Below are 17,921 nucleotides of genomic sequence, written 5' to 3' on the forward strand. Positions count from 1 at the left end.
CACGTGAATCATGTGCATTGTCCAATAACAAACAAACTTTATTAAAATCCCAGTTAAGTAAGCCTACGCGTTCTTGCAAAGTACTTTCGACCTTTATTATACTTTTTATTTATTTGTAAATATTTTATAGTAACTCGTCAGAGTATAAACTATATTGTAGTCGCAAAATAGGATCACATAATAAATAGCTTATTATATAGCAATTACAGAAGAGGATATAAATAAAAAAATATATATAAATCTCTAAAATAGCCTTGTTTCAAGTAGTAGTGCAACCTTAGTAGTACTACTAAAACAAAACTCATAGAAATAAATAAAACGACCTATAAAATTAATTACCATTTAATGGAAAACAAATTTACAATTTCATATACAATGACCGCACTTTGGATGTTTTTATTAATTTATTTACAGTGATTTATATTAAATTTGCATATAATAAAGTATTAACATAAAATACAACATAGTAAAATACTAAAAAGAATATTACTAAATGAAAGGCACAATACGTCTAATACATTACTGCTTCAAATACATAGAGTAAGCAAATCGTAGATGTGAGACTTTATAAGGTAGTGTTTAAATTTATAAAAAAGAAAAGTGAGTGAAATAAGTCACTTTCCCAAATGGGAAAGAAAAGAATAATAATAATAAATTATTAATTACTTTGAAGTTGTGGAGTTTTATGTGGATTGAAAGTGGAAGTGAAGGAAAGGCTTTTATTATAAAGAAATATTAAGAAACGCTCCTGTCGATGTCGTTTGTATCGTTGGCAAAACATTCAAATTTACTATGCGTATATTTACTGTAAAAAAAGGAAATTAATTGGCTTACCACATTGTCGCCAAAGGACAGCGAATTGAGTAAAGTTAGTTGAATTTGTCATTTGTTGGAAAATTATTCAAATGCTTTGCTTACTCTATTCAAATACTATAACTATTATAGGTATATATAATAATTTTATAAAAATGGAATAAAACCGATTAATTATAATTTTTCTAGGTAGGAATAAAATATCATTTAAAGCTTACTTCATTTCCCACGTACAGCTTTACGACCACCTAATTTAATGCTAATGGCTAATCATTAGGATTTTCGGGATTAGCTCAATTAATGTTGAAGCAACAAAAAGATTGTAATATTAATTAAATTAATTATGAAGAGGGCAGTCGATTTACGATCGGATCAAATCTTGAAATATCGATAGACCAATTAAATAGCCTACCTATACACAGAAATGAAACTGATAGAAATATAAAATAAAGAGGGTTAAATCGTGCTGAGGGTGTTGTGGCGTAGCGGTACTCAGGGGAATGAATTATATATCATCTCTCCGGTAAGAAGAACAATCTCGGCGTTGAGTTCCGCCACTTAACACGAAATGTCTCGAAAATTGTGGGGTACAGAGGGGTATCATCACTCTGTTTCCTCTGCCTACCTAGCTACCTATGCTGGGTATAGCATGAAGCTAAAAAAAATATTTTGCATATCGACCACATGTCGTCTTCGAAATCGTTCGTTCGCTTTAGTCATTATTTATTGTCCTTCATACTCTTTGGATTTCGGTCGCGCTTTTCGTTGAATGAAAATATAAAAAATGGAAGCCACAAGTCTTTCTTTTGGTGGATAATATTAGCTTCATTATAATATTGTTTAAGATACGAGAGTTATTAATGATAAACGGCCTCATTTAATACGATTTACATAAGTACCATAAGTAGTATATAGATATTACTAATCGTAGCACCATATTGGAGAAATTTAAACCAAAACTGAACATAGTTGTTGTTTACCAATATTGTACTGAGAGAACTTAGGCATATGAAACAAAAGTAACAAAAAATCTATAAAAAATAGAAAGCTAACAGAAAACTTCAATTATAATAGTCGACAAAAATAATAAATATTAAAAACAATAAATAAAAAAATATATAAAGACGATAACGTTCATTTGGTGTAACAAAGACGTATTATTAGTATCTTTTTAATATTAAGGGAAACTCAATAAAAGTTTGTAAATAGTCTTTCCGCATACATTGACATATTTAACTCTATTTTAAAAATGCATTGTATGTCTATTTTAAAAAATGCATTAACGTCTTTGTTGCACCACATGAGCCATGTAATGTTTACAATTTATGATACATGTGCAAGGATCACAATTATTAACAATGTTTAAATAAACATTGTTCAATTGTACAATAAAAAAAGCAATAGAATATAATTACAATAAAAGGAAATTATAGATATTATTGAAATTTAAAGTGGCACAACCTTTAACTATGAACGTGACGGTTGTGGATTCGATTCCCATTCGGAGGAATGATTTTATTTATTTATTTTTTGCTTTGGTAAAAAGACAAAGGACAGCGTTTAATTCCGCCACTTAACACGCAATATCTCGAACGGACGTCACAATAAGTTCGCTCAATGTGCTATATGCGGGATAGAGCGAGAAGCTACAAAAAACAAGATTAAAAAAAAGAATATATAGTGACATTTCATTTCAGTACTAAATATAGGTACATTATACGATCTTTACATAACCAAATGCAGTCTGGAACGTAAGCACTAATAATCTACATTTTCCCTATTTCATTTACATCTCACATATGCACTACTTTTGGTGTGCTCTTCCCGCGGAGCCAGTTTAGAAGAACAGTTGGAGTGCTTTGAGTGTCTCGTGCTGCAAATATAATAAGTTATAAATATGACAATTAACCAAGCTTTAAAAAATATTTTAATAAAATTTTTGAGATTTAAATTTATAAATAAATGTACATTTTTTTTGTGATGTATGTTAAAAACATGTTAATCATGAATAATCATAATTATTTTTTTATTATTTTTCAAACATACGAGGTTAATGCTGTTATTAGCTTTTACAGCGACACCAGATGGGATAAGGGTACTCTGTCCCTTAAAAATTTTCAAGTGCTATGTCGCTACTTGAGAGGATGTCGACGGCGGCAAGGGCGTCCCCTGCGGGACTCGAACCTCGGCTTGCGACCGTCGATCGTACTGGGATTGGTAATAAGCCAATGATAACGTAATTGATACTTACAAAGTGTGTGGTGTGCTTGCGTAAGCTGCTCGACGGCCTCAGGCGGCAGGTTGGCGACGTCGCGCTGCAGCAGGCGCATGCCGAGCTGGCGCTGCTCACTCTCGTGCCGGAGCACCACGTCGCGGCTGTGCCGCACCGTACGCAGCTCTGACAGTCTGTGGGAGTAAGGGTTATCATTATTAATTTTTTTTCAGCTTTACGCTGTATCTCGCATATAGGAGGGTAAACGGAGGTAACCTAGTGTTAAGATACTGCACTTCCCGCCGCTCGACGCAGTGCCTACCTTGTTACCAGAGCGAAGAAATTAAAATATTAAATACTTCATTCACCGTCTATCCGTCGGTAATCATTAATGCATTAAAATTATTTTCATACCTTTTCTGAAATTATTTTTTTAACCTAATATGGAATTAACCTTATGTTTACAAAGACTTACTTGGCTTGTAACTTTGGTTTATCCGCGTCAGGATCGCTAACGCTACTACTTCGTGATGTGTGCGGTTTATGTGTATCGACAAATTGATGTTCTTTTTCAACAGTAAAACTGGGCAGTTCTGCAGTTCCTTCGTGACTGGCATTAATTGAGAGATCGAAGCCTGCAGAACTGCAACGTGACTTCAGTTCCTCAAATGATCTCAAACTATCAGATAAACGCAATTGCAGTGTGTCTCTTTCTTCAAGTAATTGAGTTAATTCCATGGTAAGTTCCTCACAACGAACATCCCTTTGGTGCAACATGTACAAAGCTAAATCTAGCTCTGCTCGAGGTACTGCGTCGAGTAATTCTTTATCCAAACCAACTGATGTAGTTTCTCCGTCGGGACCAAGCTTAGTGCCGGAAGCAAAGGTTACGTGCTTTTCTATTTTACTACTTGCTGCCCTCAGAGAATCTTTTAAACTAGCCACTTCATCTTTCAAAGTAACTATTTCTAATTCTTGATTTTCTAGAACTTCTTGAGTCTCTGTTGCTCTATTTGCATATTCCTCTAATACTTTATTTAAATCCACAATCTGTTTATTAAGGTTTGTACATTCGATAATTTTTTCTTTTAATGATTCAGACACATTATTTTTTTCATTTTCTACTTCCTTCTGTTTTTTATCGAAACTTTCCGTTTGTTCGTGCATTTTCAATCTTAAAATAGCTAATTCGGATTCTTTTTCGAATGTTAGATCCTCAACCTTCTTTTCATATTCTATTAACTGTTTTCTTACGTTTTCAAACTCTTCATTCCCTTGTGTAAGCGATATAGTATAATCGTGTGTTTTTTGAAATATTTCACTATCTTTTATCTGAAGTTGCTTTATTAATTCTGATATTTTATTTTCATAATTATTACGCAAGTCATCAGCTTCTAGGTTCAAGGTAGTATTGACCGTTTTAGTTGCTTCGAGTTCGGTTTGAAGATTTTTCATTGCGCTTTCTAATTCATCACATTGCTCTCTATTGTTTTTATTTAATTCTTGTATTACTTTTTCATACTCTTCTTGATGAACAAGAATTTTATTTTCATGTATAAGTTTTTCGTCTTCCATTTCAGAACGAAGTAGATCCAATTGATTTATAACTTCCGTATACTTATCCCTCAGATTTGTTAAATGTTCTTCTTTTTCTTGTAATTTGTTTTGTAGAGAACTTATTTGTTCTGCTAGAATAATTTTGTTTGTTTCTACTTGATCAGAAGATTGTACTTTTTCCAACAACTGCTCATATTTAGCTTCTGAAGCATTCATTTGTGATCTAAGGTCCTGTTCTATTTGTTGAAATTCACATTCTCTTTGTGCTAGGTGTTGTTTCCATAATTCTGCTATTTCAAAACCTCTTTGATCCATAGCACTTGATACTGAAGAACGTAATTCTGTCACCGTCGAAAGAAGCTGATCGTTTTCAGTGTTAAGATTCCGTAACTTTTCATTTAAATCAAATATTTGCTTTTCATATTGTGAATTACTTTCGGTAATTATTTTGTTTTGCTCTTCGAGTTCATAGATTTTTAAGTTCGCCTCATCAATACTATTCTTTAAATTGAGAGAGATTTCCTCAATATTTTGATATTTTTCAGCTATAGCAAATGTGTTTACATTATTTGCGGTTTCAGCTTTTTCTTTTTCTGCAAATAGTTTAACTGTTTCTTGTAATTCATTACTAAGTGACACTATTTTCAAGTTTGCTTCATTTTCGCTAATTTTTAAAGAGTCAATTTCTGCCAATAGTTCATTGTTTTTCAGTTGCAAATTTTCTTCAGATAATTTATATAATGTTTGATTTTCTTGTATTTTAAACTGTAGGTTTTCATTTTCATTTATTAATTGTTTATGGCGATCTTCCAACTGATTAGTATTTTCAGAAATTTCTTTATTACATTCTTCTAGACTCGATATCTTCGTAACTAATTCATCTATTTTTTGTTTCAGCGATTCACATTTTAGACATAGCTTTTCTTGCTTTAATTCAACTTTAAGATTATTATTTTCTAGTTGTAGGTTTTCCTTTTCTTCTAGTAATTTCTGATGAAGTTCTTTAACGTTTTTACAATTATTACACGATTCTTGCCGTTGATGTAGTTCTTGTTTAAGATTGCTTAATTCTATCTTAAGTTGTTCAACTTCTTTGGATAGTTGTATGTTTTGCTCATTCAAGTTTTCGACGGTAGTTTGTAATTCATCGTTTTCTTTCTCCAATTTTTTCATATCCTCTTCCACACGCGAAGTGCTTACTCTACTACACTCAACTGGTGCATGCTGAGAGCGTGAAGCATCCACAGTATCATTGGATTCTCCACCCCATTGTAAAGATGAGACCTTGTCATTGACTTGCTTAAAGTTATATTTCCACATTTGCAATTCGCTGTCCATTTTCTCTTTCATTTCTGTTAAACGGTCATTGGCGTTCTTAAAAACTTCGTTTTGTTTTTTTAAATACTCTTTTTCTCGTTTTTCTTTACTTAAATCTGTATTAAGCTCTTGTATTTTTTTCTCTAGGACTTCCAAGTTGCTTGAGAGTTCACTCTCTATTGCCATATCTAACATTGAAGATTGTGAAATAGTTTTAGTCAATTGTAGTTCTTTCGACAGCATATCATTTGTTGCTTTTAATTCTTTTAATTTCTTTAAAGCTTTTAATAATTTTGCGTTGGTTGTGTCCAATTCTAATTTAAGCTTTTGATTAGTCTCATTAAGTTGTTCAATTTGCTGATTCAAGTGTGCGAAACCTGGCGTTACTTCTTCTGACTCTTCACCTGCTTCCAGTCCCCAACCTTCATCAGAATTAAAAGGATCAACCCCTTCGCTCTCAACGTCTTGCTTGTAGCATACATAAGATTTTTTCGGAACTATAGTTTCCTCTATAACTCCTGACGGCATTATTGTCTGTAAAGGTTGTTTTACTTCTATTTCAGATATTTTCTTTGATATATGTTGTTCTTGGGACTCCGTAGTAGGAAAATCTGTATCAGAAATAATTTGTGATTGTAAATAAGATATGTCAAATGGCTTGGGTTCTAAGTCTACTGCTTCGATTGTAGATGAAATAGTCATTCCTTCTGTTTTTGGTATATTCATTTCAAAATTGAGTTTTTTGTTTTCTACAATCTGCTTTATTTGTTCATCCTTCTGGTTCATCAGTATTTGTAGCTGTTCATTGTTTTGTTTTAATGTTTGCAATTCGGCCGTTAAGTTATTTATTATAATAGATGTGCTATCGACTTTATTAATTAAATCTGAATTTTTACTTTCTAAATTTGACATATTTGACAAATTACTTTGTTGTAACTTTTGTATTTTATCATTAAGATCTGTAATTTCTGTATTTTTACTATTTAAAATAGAATTCAATTTATTTATTTCACTTATATACTGTTCTGTATAATCAGGAGTAACTTCTTTTTGTGCAATGTTTGCTTTATTTATTAGAGCTTGATTTTGTGCAGCCAGGTCACTCAGGTTTAGGTTTAGTGTCTCAATGGTATTTCTATATTCATTTAATTTCATTTCAAGTTGTGAAGTATGATCACAGATTTTTTCATATTTTTCACTAAGGATTTTCTTTTCTTTGATTGCACTTTCTATTTGTGTATTAAATTCTAGCTCTAATTCTTCGATAGCGGCTTTCTTTTGGGCGAATAGAGTACTATGTTCATTGGTAACACGTTTTAGATTAGCTTCTAATTCTCTAATAGTATTTTGATACATTATGATTTCTGAATCTGCAGAATCGGCTTTCTTTGCTTTATCTTCTAATATATCACATTTAGTCTGTAGGTCGAAATAAGATCTTTGTAAGTTTTGTATTTCATCATTTACGTTTTGAAATTTGAAACGTAATTCTTTATTTTCGCTTTCAATTTCAGTTATTTGTTTTTCCACGACTCTATCATTGTCTATAAGAACGGCAAGTCTATTTACTAATTCATCTTCTTGATGGTTATATTCATCGTAAGCTTTTTGTTTTTCATGTAATTGGATATCTAAACTATCGGCTTTCCGTTCTAATGACTGACGTCGATTTTCCATAGTAGATATACTTTCTTCAAGACGATATATTCTATTTTTATATTTGTCAATTTCAGATTGTAAGCTTTCTATATACATATCACTTTCTTGAACTTTGGCGTCGTGTCCAAATTGAACTTGCATCAATTTTTCCTTTTGAATCTCTAACTGATTTGAAAGCTCTGACATCTGCTCTTGTTTCTGATTTACTTCTGCTTCTAAACATGATATCTTGGTTAAAATATTGGCGTTGTTTCGTTGTTCAATTTCATACTCTACAATTTTCTTATTTAAAGTTTCAGTTTGATTTTCAAGATTTTTATTCTGATCACGAGCCAAATATAAGTCTTTGTTGAGCAAGTCTATCGATTCGTTTAGTTGAATATTTTTTTGATTATCGTTAATAACTTGTTTCTTTAATGTTTCAATTTGAGACTGTAAATGTAAAATTTCTTGTGATTTCTGTTCTATTATTATCTTTTGTGATTGTAGTCGATTAAATTCCTCTTCTGCATGTTTTAGTTTTTCTTGTAAAGCTGGTATTGTATCTACTTGTATTAGAAGCTGATCATATTGTTCGTTTTTGTTGTCGAGTTGTTTTTGAACTTCATTATACTGATTTTCTAATTCACTATACATGTTTGCTTTTTTCTTGAAATTTATTGCATATTTTTTTAATTTCTCCATCAACTCTTTGTTTTTATTCTCCAACGCTATATACCGTTCGTCATGAACATTTTTATTATCAGACACTGTATTCAATTTTTCTTTAGCGTCTTCGAAAAGCTTTGTAAGTTCGTTAAATTCACTGCTCTTTTGAACAACTATATTATGGAGCTTTTCATTGTCTATAGATTCTTTTCTCAATTGTAATTTTATTTCGTGTATTTCTTCATCACGTTCTTTTGCTTCTTGAAGGAGAGCTGAGCGTTCGTCATGCTGCTTCTGTTGCTGATTCTGTAATTCCGTAAGTAAATCTTGTTTTTCAGTAAATAATTCTTGTAATTTCTTCAACTCTGCTTCGAGACCGTTATATTTATTCTCCTGTTTTGACTTTATAGTTATTAATTGAGCTTTTTCATCCTCGAGTACTCGAAGTTTTTCTTCGTAATCAGATAATGTTTTCTGGTACAAAGCAATCTGTTTATTTAAAGATTTTATTAACTCTCCATTTTGGTCTTTTGCTTTTTCTTCTTCAAGCAAATCTACTGTCGACTTAAGTTTTTGTGTAACATCATTCAACTTTGTTATTTGATTAATATATTCTGACAATTCTTTGTCTTTCTGTTGTAGTGTGTTGCTATAATTTATAACTTGTTTCTCATATTCCACTAGTACATTCTCTAATTCATGAATTCTGTTATCTCGTGCAGAAATTGCAGTAGTATATTCTTGATGTACCTTTTGGATCTCGACTTGTATTAACTCTGCTTGACTAATATGTAGATTTTGTTCTGCTCTATTCTCATTTGTAATTGTGTCAATATGATTCTTCAATTGATTATTTTCATCTGTTAATTTCTTAATTAATTTTTCGTTTGATGCATTCTTTTGTAATATTTCCTTTTGTTTATCTTGCTGTTCTTCTAGGGATAAAATCTTCATTTGACAATCAGCAATTTCATCCTCTCTTTCTTTGATAGTATTTTTAAGTTTAAGTATTTCTTTCGTTAGTTGTTTAACAGATTTTGTCCTATTAGCGTTTTTGTCTGCTGATTTGTCGTCGTGATGAATAGAATCCGTCGTGGATCCGTCTGTAACATCTTCTGTATTTAATGGTTTAATTGCTTCAGCTGTTTCTTTTAATATTTCGCTTTTTTCTTGTTTCAATTCATCAATTTGATGATTAAGATCTTCATTGACACTTATAAGTTTAATTTTCTCATCATTAAGCTGATCAATAGTATTTTTTAGATTATTACATTGTTCTGCTAATTCACGTATATTTTCATTCAATGACTCATTTTCTAATGATAATTTGTTCATTTTTTCCATCACTTCCTGTCTCTCACAAGAGAACAGTTCTATTTTCTTTTTTAATTGAATAGCTTCTTCAATCAACTTTTCGTTTTGCATTTCCGGTTCTTCACCTTGTGAGGTGAGCTCAGTTTGACTACCTTCAATTTTATTGTCACTTTGAAGTGATTTGTTGTATTCCTCTAGTTCTAATTTTTCTTGTGTAGTCAAAGACTCTACAATTTCTATTGATTCCGCTGAACTAACTTTTTCGGCGCTTAATTTTTCTAATTTATCCGTGAGTTCAATATTTTCTTGGATGTAATTATCAAGCTTCTGAATCAGTTCTTCTTTTTCTTCTTGATGAAGTTTGATAGCACCACTCAATTGTTCTTTATCTAGATTAAGATTTTCTATAATGAGTTCTAGTTCATTTTTTGACGCTTGTAATTTATCTATTTGCTCTTCCAACTGAACAGATTTCATTTCTGAACATACTTGTTCATTTTGTAGCAACGATATATCTGCTAGTTTATCTTCCATTTCCAAATTTCTCTGTTGTACGCTATGTAGCTCTGAAATAGTACAAAAAAATAATATAAAGTATATTTTTTTAATTTGCATATACGGCATAGCATATGCGCTGCTTACTCAGCTATTTGTGGCATGTAAATAAGCAGAGAGAACTTGCAAGGGCACTCTATTTTAAATTTTTGAAATGTTTTGAATGCGTGTTGAGTGGCGTAACTTAACGCCGAGAATTGTCTTGTCACCAGAACAAGAAAATGTAAATAATTCTTCCAATAGAGTTGTAGATGAATTCACAAATGTCGCGTTGATGACAGACGCTATGCTACTGCGCTAGGTCGGCCTTATTTATCATTTGATACTTATTATTTGTAATAAAAAAATATTATTATTTATTACCTTGTACTAAATCAAATTTCTGAGTTTCAAGTAAAGTGATTGACTTCAACCTTGCTTCTGATAAGTTCTCCATTTCAACTAGTTTTTTGTATATATCGGATTCGGTCACTGTAACAATGAAAATAAGTTAAATGTTCTATAAAATTTTAAATATTCTATTTCTAGAAGTAGGTGCGAGAAGTATAAAAGCGAAATTTCTATATAGTTTGCTATAAGATATGGCCTGTATAGAAATTTCTAATTCAATTCTAGAATATACTTCAAAAATGGATCTAGTAAAATTATTTCTAGATCTTCAGCCTGCCGCAACACCCTCACTCACTTACAGTTTATCCATGGAATGATATACTTAGAGGCCGTCAAAGCACAAGCGTGGTGGTTGTGGGTTTGATTCCCATTAGGGAAAAATGAATTATTATTTATTGATAATTTCCTTTTGCCTCTGGTCTGGAACAGAGTGTATTAACGAAAGAAAGTGAGGAACAGATTGTATTAACACTAGGTGCCCTCTGCCTACTCCGCTAGAGTATTAAGCTAAATAAATATTGTTTTCTAATACTTACATCTGCCGCTGTCATAATCTACCAAATGCAGTTGCAGATTACCTTTCTCTTCTTCTAATTCGGCAACTTTTTGCGTTAGCTGTTGTATTTCCTCATTAAGTTTAATTATTTCAGCATTAGCATCTGACACTTTACTGAAATTATCAATCGTCTTTTGCATTTGTTTCATTTTTAATTTAAAGTTAGATTTTACTTTAATCATATTCTTGTTAGCTGCTTCTATTTCGTCATTAAGTGTTATTATTTGAGCCTGAGCTGTGTTTAATTTATCTTGTAATTCTTCTATATTCTGACATTCAATGTCCTGTTTGTCGATTGTAGGTGGTTCTAATTCGGCAGATGTCGCGATATCGCTTGTTTCAACCAATTGTTTTTGATTTTTAATAGACAATTCCAATTCACTAATAATTGCTTCTTTTTTGTCAATGTTAGATTGAAGCTTAGTAATAAGCATGTCTTTTTGAGCTATTAAATACTCTTTTTGTAATATTTCCTTATTTAAAGCTTGCACCATGTCTGACTTATTTTTATCTGTTTTAACTTTTTTATCTGTTTCTTGTAATGATTCAGATGATAAATTACTCCAAGGAGATTTCATTTTTGAGCCTCTGCCGGTTTTACGAGATGGTAGTGGACTTCCTCTTTTATTAGGTGATACACTTGATTTTGGCTCTTGATTAATGGTAGCTAATTGATTTTCTAACTCTTTATTGGTCTGTCTTATTTCAAAATTAATTTGTTCTAGTAATTCAATTTTCTTTGAAAGTTCTTCCATATTGTTTACTTCAATTGATCCTTTTTCTTCTTCTTCTTCTTCTTGATCTTTGTCAGCAATAAGTGGGTTAATGCTATGATCTGATAGTTTATTTATTTTTTCTTGTAATTCTAAGACCTCTTTGGTCTTTAGTTCTAATTCATCTGCTAATTTTGAGTGGGCCATGGTAATTTCGAACCTTGCATTTTCCAAAATAGTATTAGCTTCTTTAAGACTATTTATTTTATCATTTTTTTCCTCGATTTCATTAATTAATTTTTGTTTCTCTTCCTTCCATTCTGTTTCCATGATTATAAAATTATTTTGCATTTTTATCATTTGCTCTTTTGTGTCCTCCAGTTTACCTAATGTTTCCTTTTCTAAAATTATAAGGGTAGTGAACTTGATTAGAATTTACATTGTATGTTATTTTTAAGATAGAACTAAGTGAACATTTTATTATTTAGTATTATTACATATAAATGTATATGTAAATATATATATAAAATTATAAAATATTTGTATGGCACTGTATGGTAGCACCTAACTGTAACACCATAATTAAGGATTTAATACCACTCAGAATTGTAGAATGAAGTGTGAAATAAATTAAGTCCCTGCTATATTCAGAATTTATGTTTCTAAACAATATAAAAGATATATATTGTATTGATATAGTTTGTATGTATAATTATATTTAACTCATTGTTTTTATTTTCCTTGAAAATTATAACACATATAGGACCATTCACTTTGATAGTTTCACAATGAAGAAAAATGATTTTATTTCTAGTTCATAATCAAATATAAAATAAACTTTATTTCATACATACCCTTTTTATTTAGGCTATCAGAGATCAATGTAGTAGCTCGATTTTTAGCTTCAATAATTTGGTCCTTTTCATTAATTTTTTCTTGTAAATCCAAAATTGTTGTTTCCATAGCTCTCATTTTCACTTGCATGACACTAAGATTATTGTCCTTTTCTTTTATTGTATTTACTAATTTAGATATATCAGGATTTTCAGAGCTCTGCATATTGAATAAAAATTGTGTCTTATTAAAAAGTAAACTTATTTAAAACAGTGATTAATAAATAGTATAATTGTAGCCTTAGGAATAAGTATATATTATAAAGCTTTACCCTTTTTATAGCTGGTTAGATAAGAAATCCTATTGTTAAAATACCCAGCTCTAAACATTTTAACCAATTTTTTAAGATATTGAATATTAAATAGTGGTACTCAATTATGTGCTTTGTCTTGTCACCAGAGCAAGGAAATTAAAATAATTCATTGCTCTGAGGGAGGGTTATAAACTGAACCATTGATGTTTTAAAATGCTGCGGGAAATGTGGAAACTGTGCTCAAGATATGATTTTACTATATTATAGAAAATTGATTAACAAGTTACATTTTTATTTGAAAAATACTATTAAATGGATGTTGAAAATTTTACAATATTTTTACCATTGTCTATAGGACCATAAATTAAGTAAATATATAAAAAATATATTGGACATAGCTGTTTAACTTTGCAAAACCAAAATGGATAATATATGATTCAAATGTTAACCTTTCTCAAGTCAAGTGTTTCATTGACAGAATCTTTCCTTGCGATTTGTACTGGTTTTTTCATAGGTCTTTTACTTATTTCTTTATATTGTTTAATTCTTTCCATCAAAAGTTCTTTTTGTTTCAATGTATTTGCCAAACTCTCACTAATTCCAGGAACTGAAAATCAAAATAATACCATTATATATCTATATAACTACAATACATTGTCTACTTTGGAAACATTTAAAATATTTTTTTATAATTATTACAATATTATTTTACTATTAAGTAAATTCAATAATTTAGTTTCAATTTGTCATTGGTCAAGAGAACATTGTTTATTAAGTATATTTTTGTGATTGTTTTAGTAATAAAAGTATATTATTTATGTAATAGTATGTATAAAATATTTTGCATTAGCAGAGATAAGAGTAAAAATTATGGAGTTTAAAGAAAAAAGTTTTTCATTCAAAAGAGAAGCCCTACAATATTAATCATACCATTAGGTATGTATTAACATATATAATAATGCACATACACAAGGACAATGGGTAATTTGTAATAATACATAAAACTTACTATTCAAAGCATCTTGGACAGATAATGTTGCAGATGTATCTGTTGCGGCAGAGTAGCCAGTTCTCTCACTTATGGTGGTTGCCACCTCAGATGCTGTGTCTCCAACATCTTCCTCTAAAAGAAGTTGTAAATAGAATATTAATTATTATATCAATATGTACCACAAAGTGTGACTGGTTATAGGTTCAATTAAATGAAATTTAAAATTTTGAATTTGAATTTGAAATATTTATTTAAATTTACATTTCCATTTCTTCATTCTGGTGTCAAGCCAATGCACTGTGCATTGAGTTCCGCCACAAAACACAATACAGCAATGCCTTAAGAATTTGATGGAAAGTGGGGGAGAGAGTCCAGCAGAGTGTCTTAACACTAGGTTCCCTATACCTACCCTGCTTACTTGTGTGTGATATAACATGAAGCTGATTTGATTTGATTTATTACATCAACTGAAAACAAATGCTACATACCGAAAGGACGACCAAGTAGCTCAGCAGTCGCTTTTCGATGTTCCTTAATTCTCTTTGAGACAAGAGCTGCATTTTCCAGGCATTTCTGAGCTCTTTCAAATTTTATTTGTCTTTCAGAAGATGTTGCATGCTGTAAAAAATATTATTGACTAATATTACTTAACTGTTCCTAAACCATTTAATGTATATTAAATGGTTTAATGCAGTTAAGTAACCATTTAATATTTGATGCTCTATAGAGTTTATGATCAATATGGATACTGTCAAATTTTAAAGTAATATTTTATATCTGCTCAATATGAGATTATTTACCTTTAAATGTTTAACACTTCCTGCAACGCTGGACACATCACTAGGCGCTGCTATATTGGGATCAGGGACTTCGATCTTTTTATCCTGATCAGGATTAATATTGATGTTTTTTCTTTCTGACATTGTATGTTTTCCGCCGCACACATTAAAACGATAAGTAATTTAATCAAAGTCACGGTAATAGAGATAGATAGAATATTGATACCTTTAGATAGACTCTAGTATGTAGAAATATAGGTGAAAACACGAAAATAAAATTTTAATATATTACCACCACTTGGCACTTGTTATTGCTTGCCATTTTTATTTTTGTGTTAAACCACGTCAGCACAGATGACAAAAGAAACAGATAATTTTAGTATTACATCCGTAAAATTTTCGAGTTCAAGTTTTTTTTTAAATATTATGTTTATATCATATTTAATATACTAGACCTGTTATCTGTTATAATATATCTATTAGAACAGATAACAATATATCTATTGTTTTGAAAATATTGTTAAACTTCCAATGGAAAATATAATATCGAGTTGGACAGCACTAGTAACCTTCAATTGTCAATTATTTGACAGCTTTTGTTAACTAGAGCTAAAAAAGAAATTTATTTAAAAATATTTCCGTATATGATTCTCAAAATCATTTAAGTTAAATGGCATCTTCACGTATCCAGGTGTATTACTTTATCTAATAAGAATCCATCTTGATAGTAAATATGTTGCATCATGTCACTTTGTTGACATTATTGAAGAATATATTGTGACCTTATCTAATCCGTAATATAATTAAGTTTTATTTTTCTTTTAGGCGACAGTACGCCAACTATCCAAAACATTTAAGAAGAAAAGTAGATTTGAAATTGGTATAGCTAATGATTTACCACCTGCTTACAAGAAATTCTGGCATGAATGGAAGGTGCTTAAACCTGCAGCTGTTCATTACATCCCTCAAGATAGTAAATGGAAGCGAGATGAATTAACTGGTGAAACTTTACCAGTGCAAAATATTCCTATACCTCTTAAATATCCATCTGAAATACATGAAGGAATTTGGGGTGGAGAGGCTGTTATTAAAGGTTAGTTTTAACAAAAATATTAACTGAATTATGGAGAAGCTTAATAGATAAATAAAAGCCTTTAGACTTAAACATACCTAACAGTCAAAGGAATCTAGTGTTGAAACTTTGTTCCTTACTTTCCACCCAACTATAAAAACATGGTATGATAAATAGCATAACTCAACACTACAATGCTTTGTCTTGTTACCACATTAAGGATATGTCAATAATTCTTTCCCTTGAGAGGGAATCAAACCCATAATAGCATTTACAATCAGACTGTCTCTGCACCACAACAGGCTCAACCTTACTTCTGATAGGTTCTTCATTTAAACCATTTTGCTAAAAATGTTTTTTTCATCACTATAATATTTGTAATAATAATATGCATACATAAAAACTTTTAAGTATTAAGAAATAATGTAACATCTTGTTTAATATTTATTTATATCTTTATAGGTTTTCAAAAAAGAGATCCTCGTCGCCGTAGAGTGCCTCATTATTGGGTGCCTGTTCTTAAGAGAACTGTTGTGAAATCTGAAGTATTAAATACACATTTGTCTGTGACTGTAACAGATAGAACTATAAAATTAATTCATGATCATTATGGATTTGATCACTATCTGCTTAAGACACCTGCATGTGACTTAGTTTCAATGTTAGCTTTGAAATTAAAAAAACAAATCCTCACTGAGCTCATGAATGGATGTCCAAGATATGCATATGATCCAAAAAAACAAAAAGAAGTATATGAAGAATATAAGACTTATTTGTCTTCTGTAAGTTATGTCATTGTAAATTATTGGATACAGTGGAGACATGATTATATGGTCATCATTCATACATATTTGTGTCACAACAGTCATAGAAAAAATACTTAGTTAAAGTTCTTGTAAAGTTTCTTTTCATTTGTAGAATAGTTTTGAAATGCAATACTGGTATGGCCATTTTAATTTATTTACGATGAGGAGCTTGACCTGTGGAGGCAAGCTTTAATACACATATTAAACATACCGCTCAAGTTGATACAAATCCCAAGTACTACTTTGAGGTCCTCTCCTTGGAAAAACATTTTTGGTTTCACACATTACAAGTTTGGTTAATTGAGTTTCTACTGTATTTATAAATTACTGAATTCAATTAGTAAATAATATTATTTAATAATATATTCTTGTTTATTACATTAATATTTAATTATTTTGCTTAGTACACACCAGAAGAAATAGAGTGGTATGGGCTTTCCTGGTATGAGGCTTTAAGTAAAGTAGCAAAGATTAAAGAAGCTGCAAACAGACCTGTACCTTTAAAAAACCTCTATAGAAAAAATTTAGTTCAAAAATTAAAAGCGGCAGAAATTGAAACTGGCAACACCACAGCGGATGAAATATCGTAAGTTTTTATAGCAGAAACTTATTAATTTTTAGTCACTTGTAAAATATTTTATCCTGTAATTGACATATAGCTGGGTAAGAATCAATTCTTTATTTTTTTTTCTTAAATTCAAGTTGTTCAGTTCAGTTTAGTCATGTTGAGTGGTGTAACTTCCATTCCAAATTACCTTCCTGAAATAAAAAAATAATTCTACCTACAAGCATTGAGTTTATAGTCTGTAGTATATTAATATAAATTTCAATTTAAACAAAAGATACTGTATTCATTTCAAAGTGTAAAATATATAATAAGTAATTTTGTTTATGTTAAAGCAGACATATAGTAAAGGGAAGCCTCCCTTATAATATTTTTATTACTTCTCGCAATACATCTAAAGTATCAGTAGCCACAAATCAATTAGTTTTGTTTTACTTTTACAATTGAAAGCTAATGTTGCACTCAAAGTCGGGTTCGCTTTGGTTCCAGACTTCAATTATAGTTATTATGCTCTCAGTTTATTTTATTTTCAACTAAATTTCCTCTTTTCTTTATTACAGATCTACAACATCTTGGCTCTCAAAAATGAATCCTTTTGGGAAAAAAGATGAGGCTTAGCAAGTTTTGAGAGTTTGTAGTGTTATATTTTAAATTGTTGTGTTATAGAAAAATGTATTCTTGAAATTAAATAAATAGAATAAATACAAATTCTTTTGATTTTATAAATATATATTTTAGCCTCAAGAATTTGGCGGAACGTGAAGAATGAAGCGTCATAGCACTAGGTTCCCTCTCCCTACCCTGCTATTTTGGGAATACAGAGTGAA

At 30.4% G+C, this 17,921-nt stretch overlaps 2 protein-coding genes across 2 annotated transcripts; one reads left to right on the top strand and one right to left on the bottom strand.

Annotated features, from left to right (window-relative positions):
* Positions 1-326: 326 nt before the first annotated feature.
* On the bottom strand, positions 327-14,988 carry lva (lava lamp). The gene is made up of 10 exons (XM_085200429.1): positions 14,673-14,988; positions 14,361-14,490; positions 13,891-14,004; positions 13,331-13,488; positions 12,589-12,787; positions 11,002-12,135; positions 10,439-10,546; positions 3,501-10,086; positions 3,065-3,219; positions 327-2,686 (listed from the first exon to the last, which is right to left on the bottom strand). Exons 1-10 carry the CDS (start codon positions 14,793-14,795, stop codon positions 2,607-2,609), a joined length of 8,787 nt encoding a protein of 2,928 aa, XP_085056555.1. The 5' UTR covers positions 14,796-14,988; the 3' UTR covers positions 327-2,606.
* A 194-nt stretch (positions 14,989-15,182) lies between these two features.
* Positions 15,183-17,802, top strand: mRpL28 (mitochondrial ribosomal protein L28). Its single transcript, XM_085200436.1, has 5 exons — positions 15,183-15,342; positions 15,477-15,744; positions 16,186-16,505; positions 16,934-17,115; positions 17,655-17,802. The coding sequence occupies exons 1-5, from the start codon at positions 15,322-15,324 to the stop codon at positions 17,710-17,712; spliced, it is 849 nt and encodes a 282-aa protein (XP_085056562.1). The 5' UTR covers positions 15,183-15,321; the 3' UTR covers positions 17,713-17,802.
* Positions 17,803-17,921: the final 119 nt, after the last annotated feature.

This window comes from Heliconius melpomene, chromosome 17, assembly GCF_056956725.1.
Source record: "Heliconius melpomene rosina isolate 202511_hmr_F chromosome 17, ASM5695672v1, whole genome shotgun sequence".
Lineage (NCBI taxonomy): Eukaryota > Metazoa > Arthropoda > Insecta > Lepidoptera > Nymphalidae > Heliconius > Heliconius melpomene.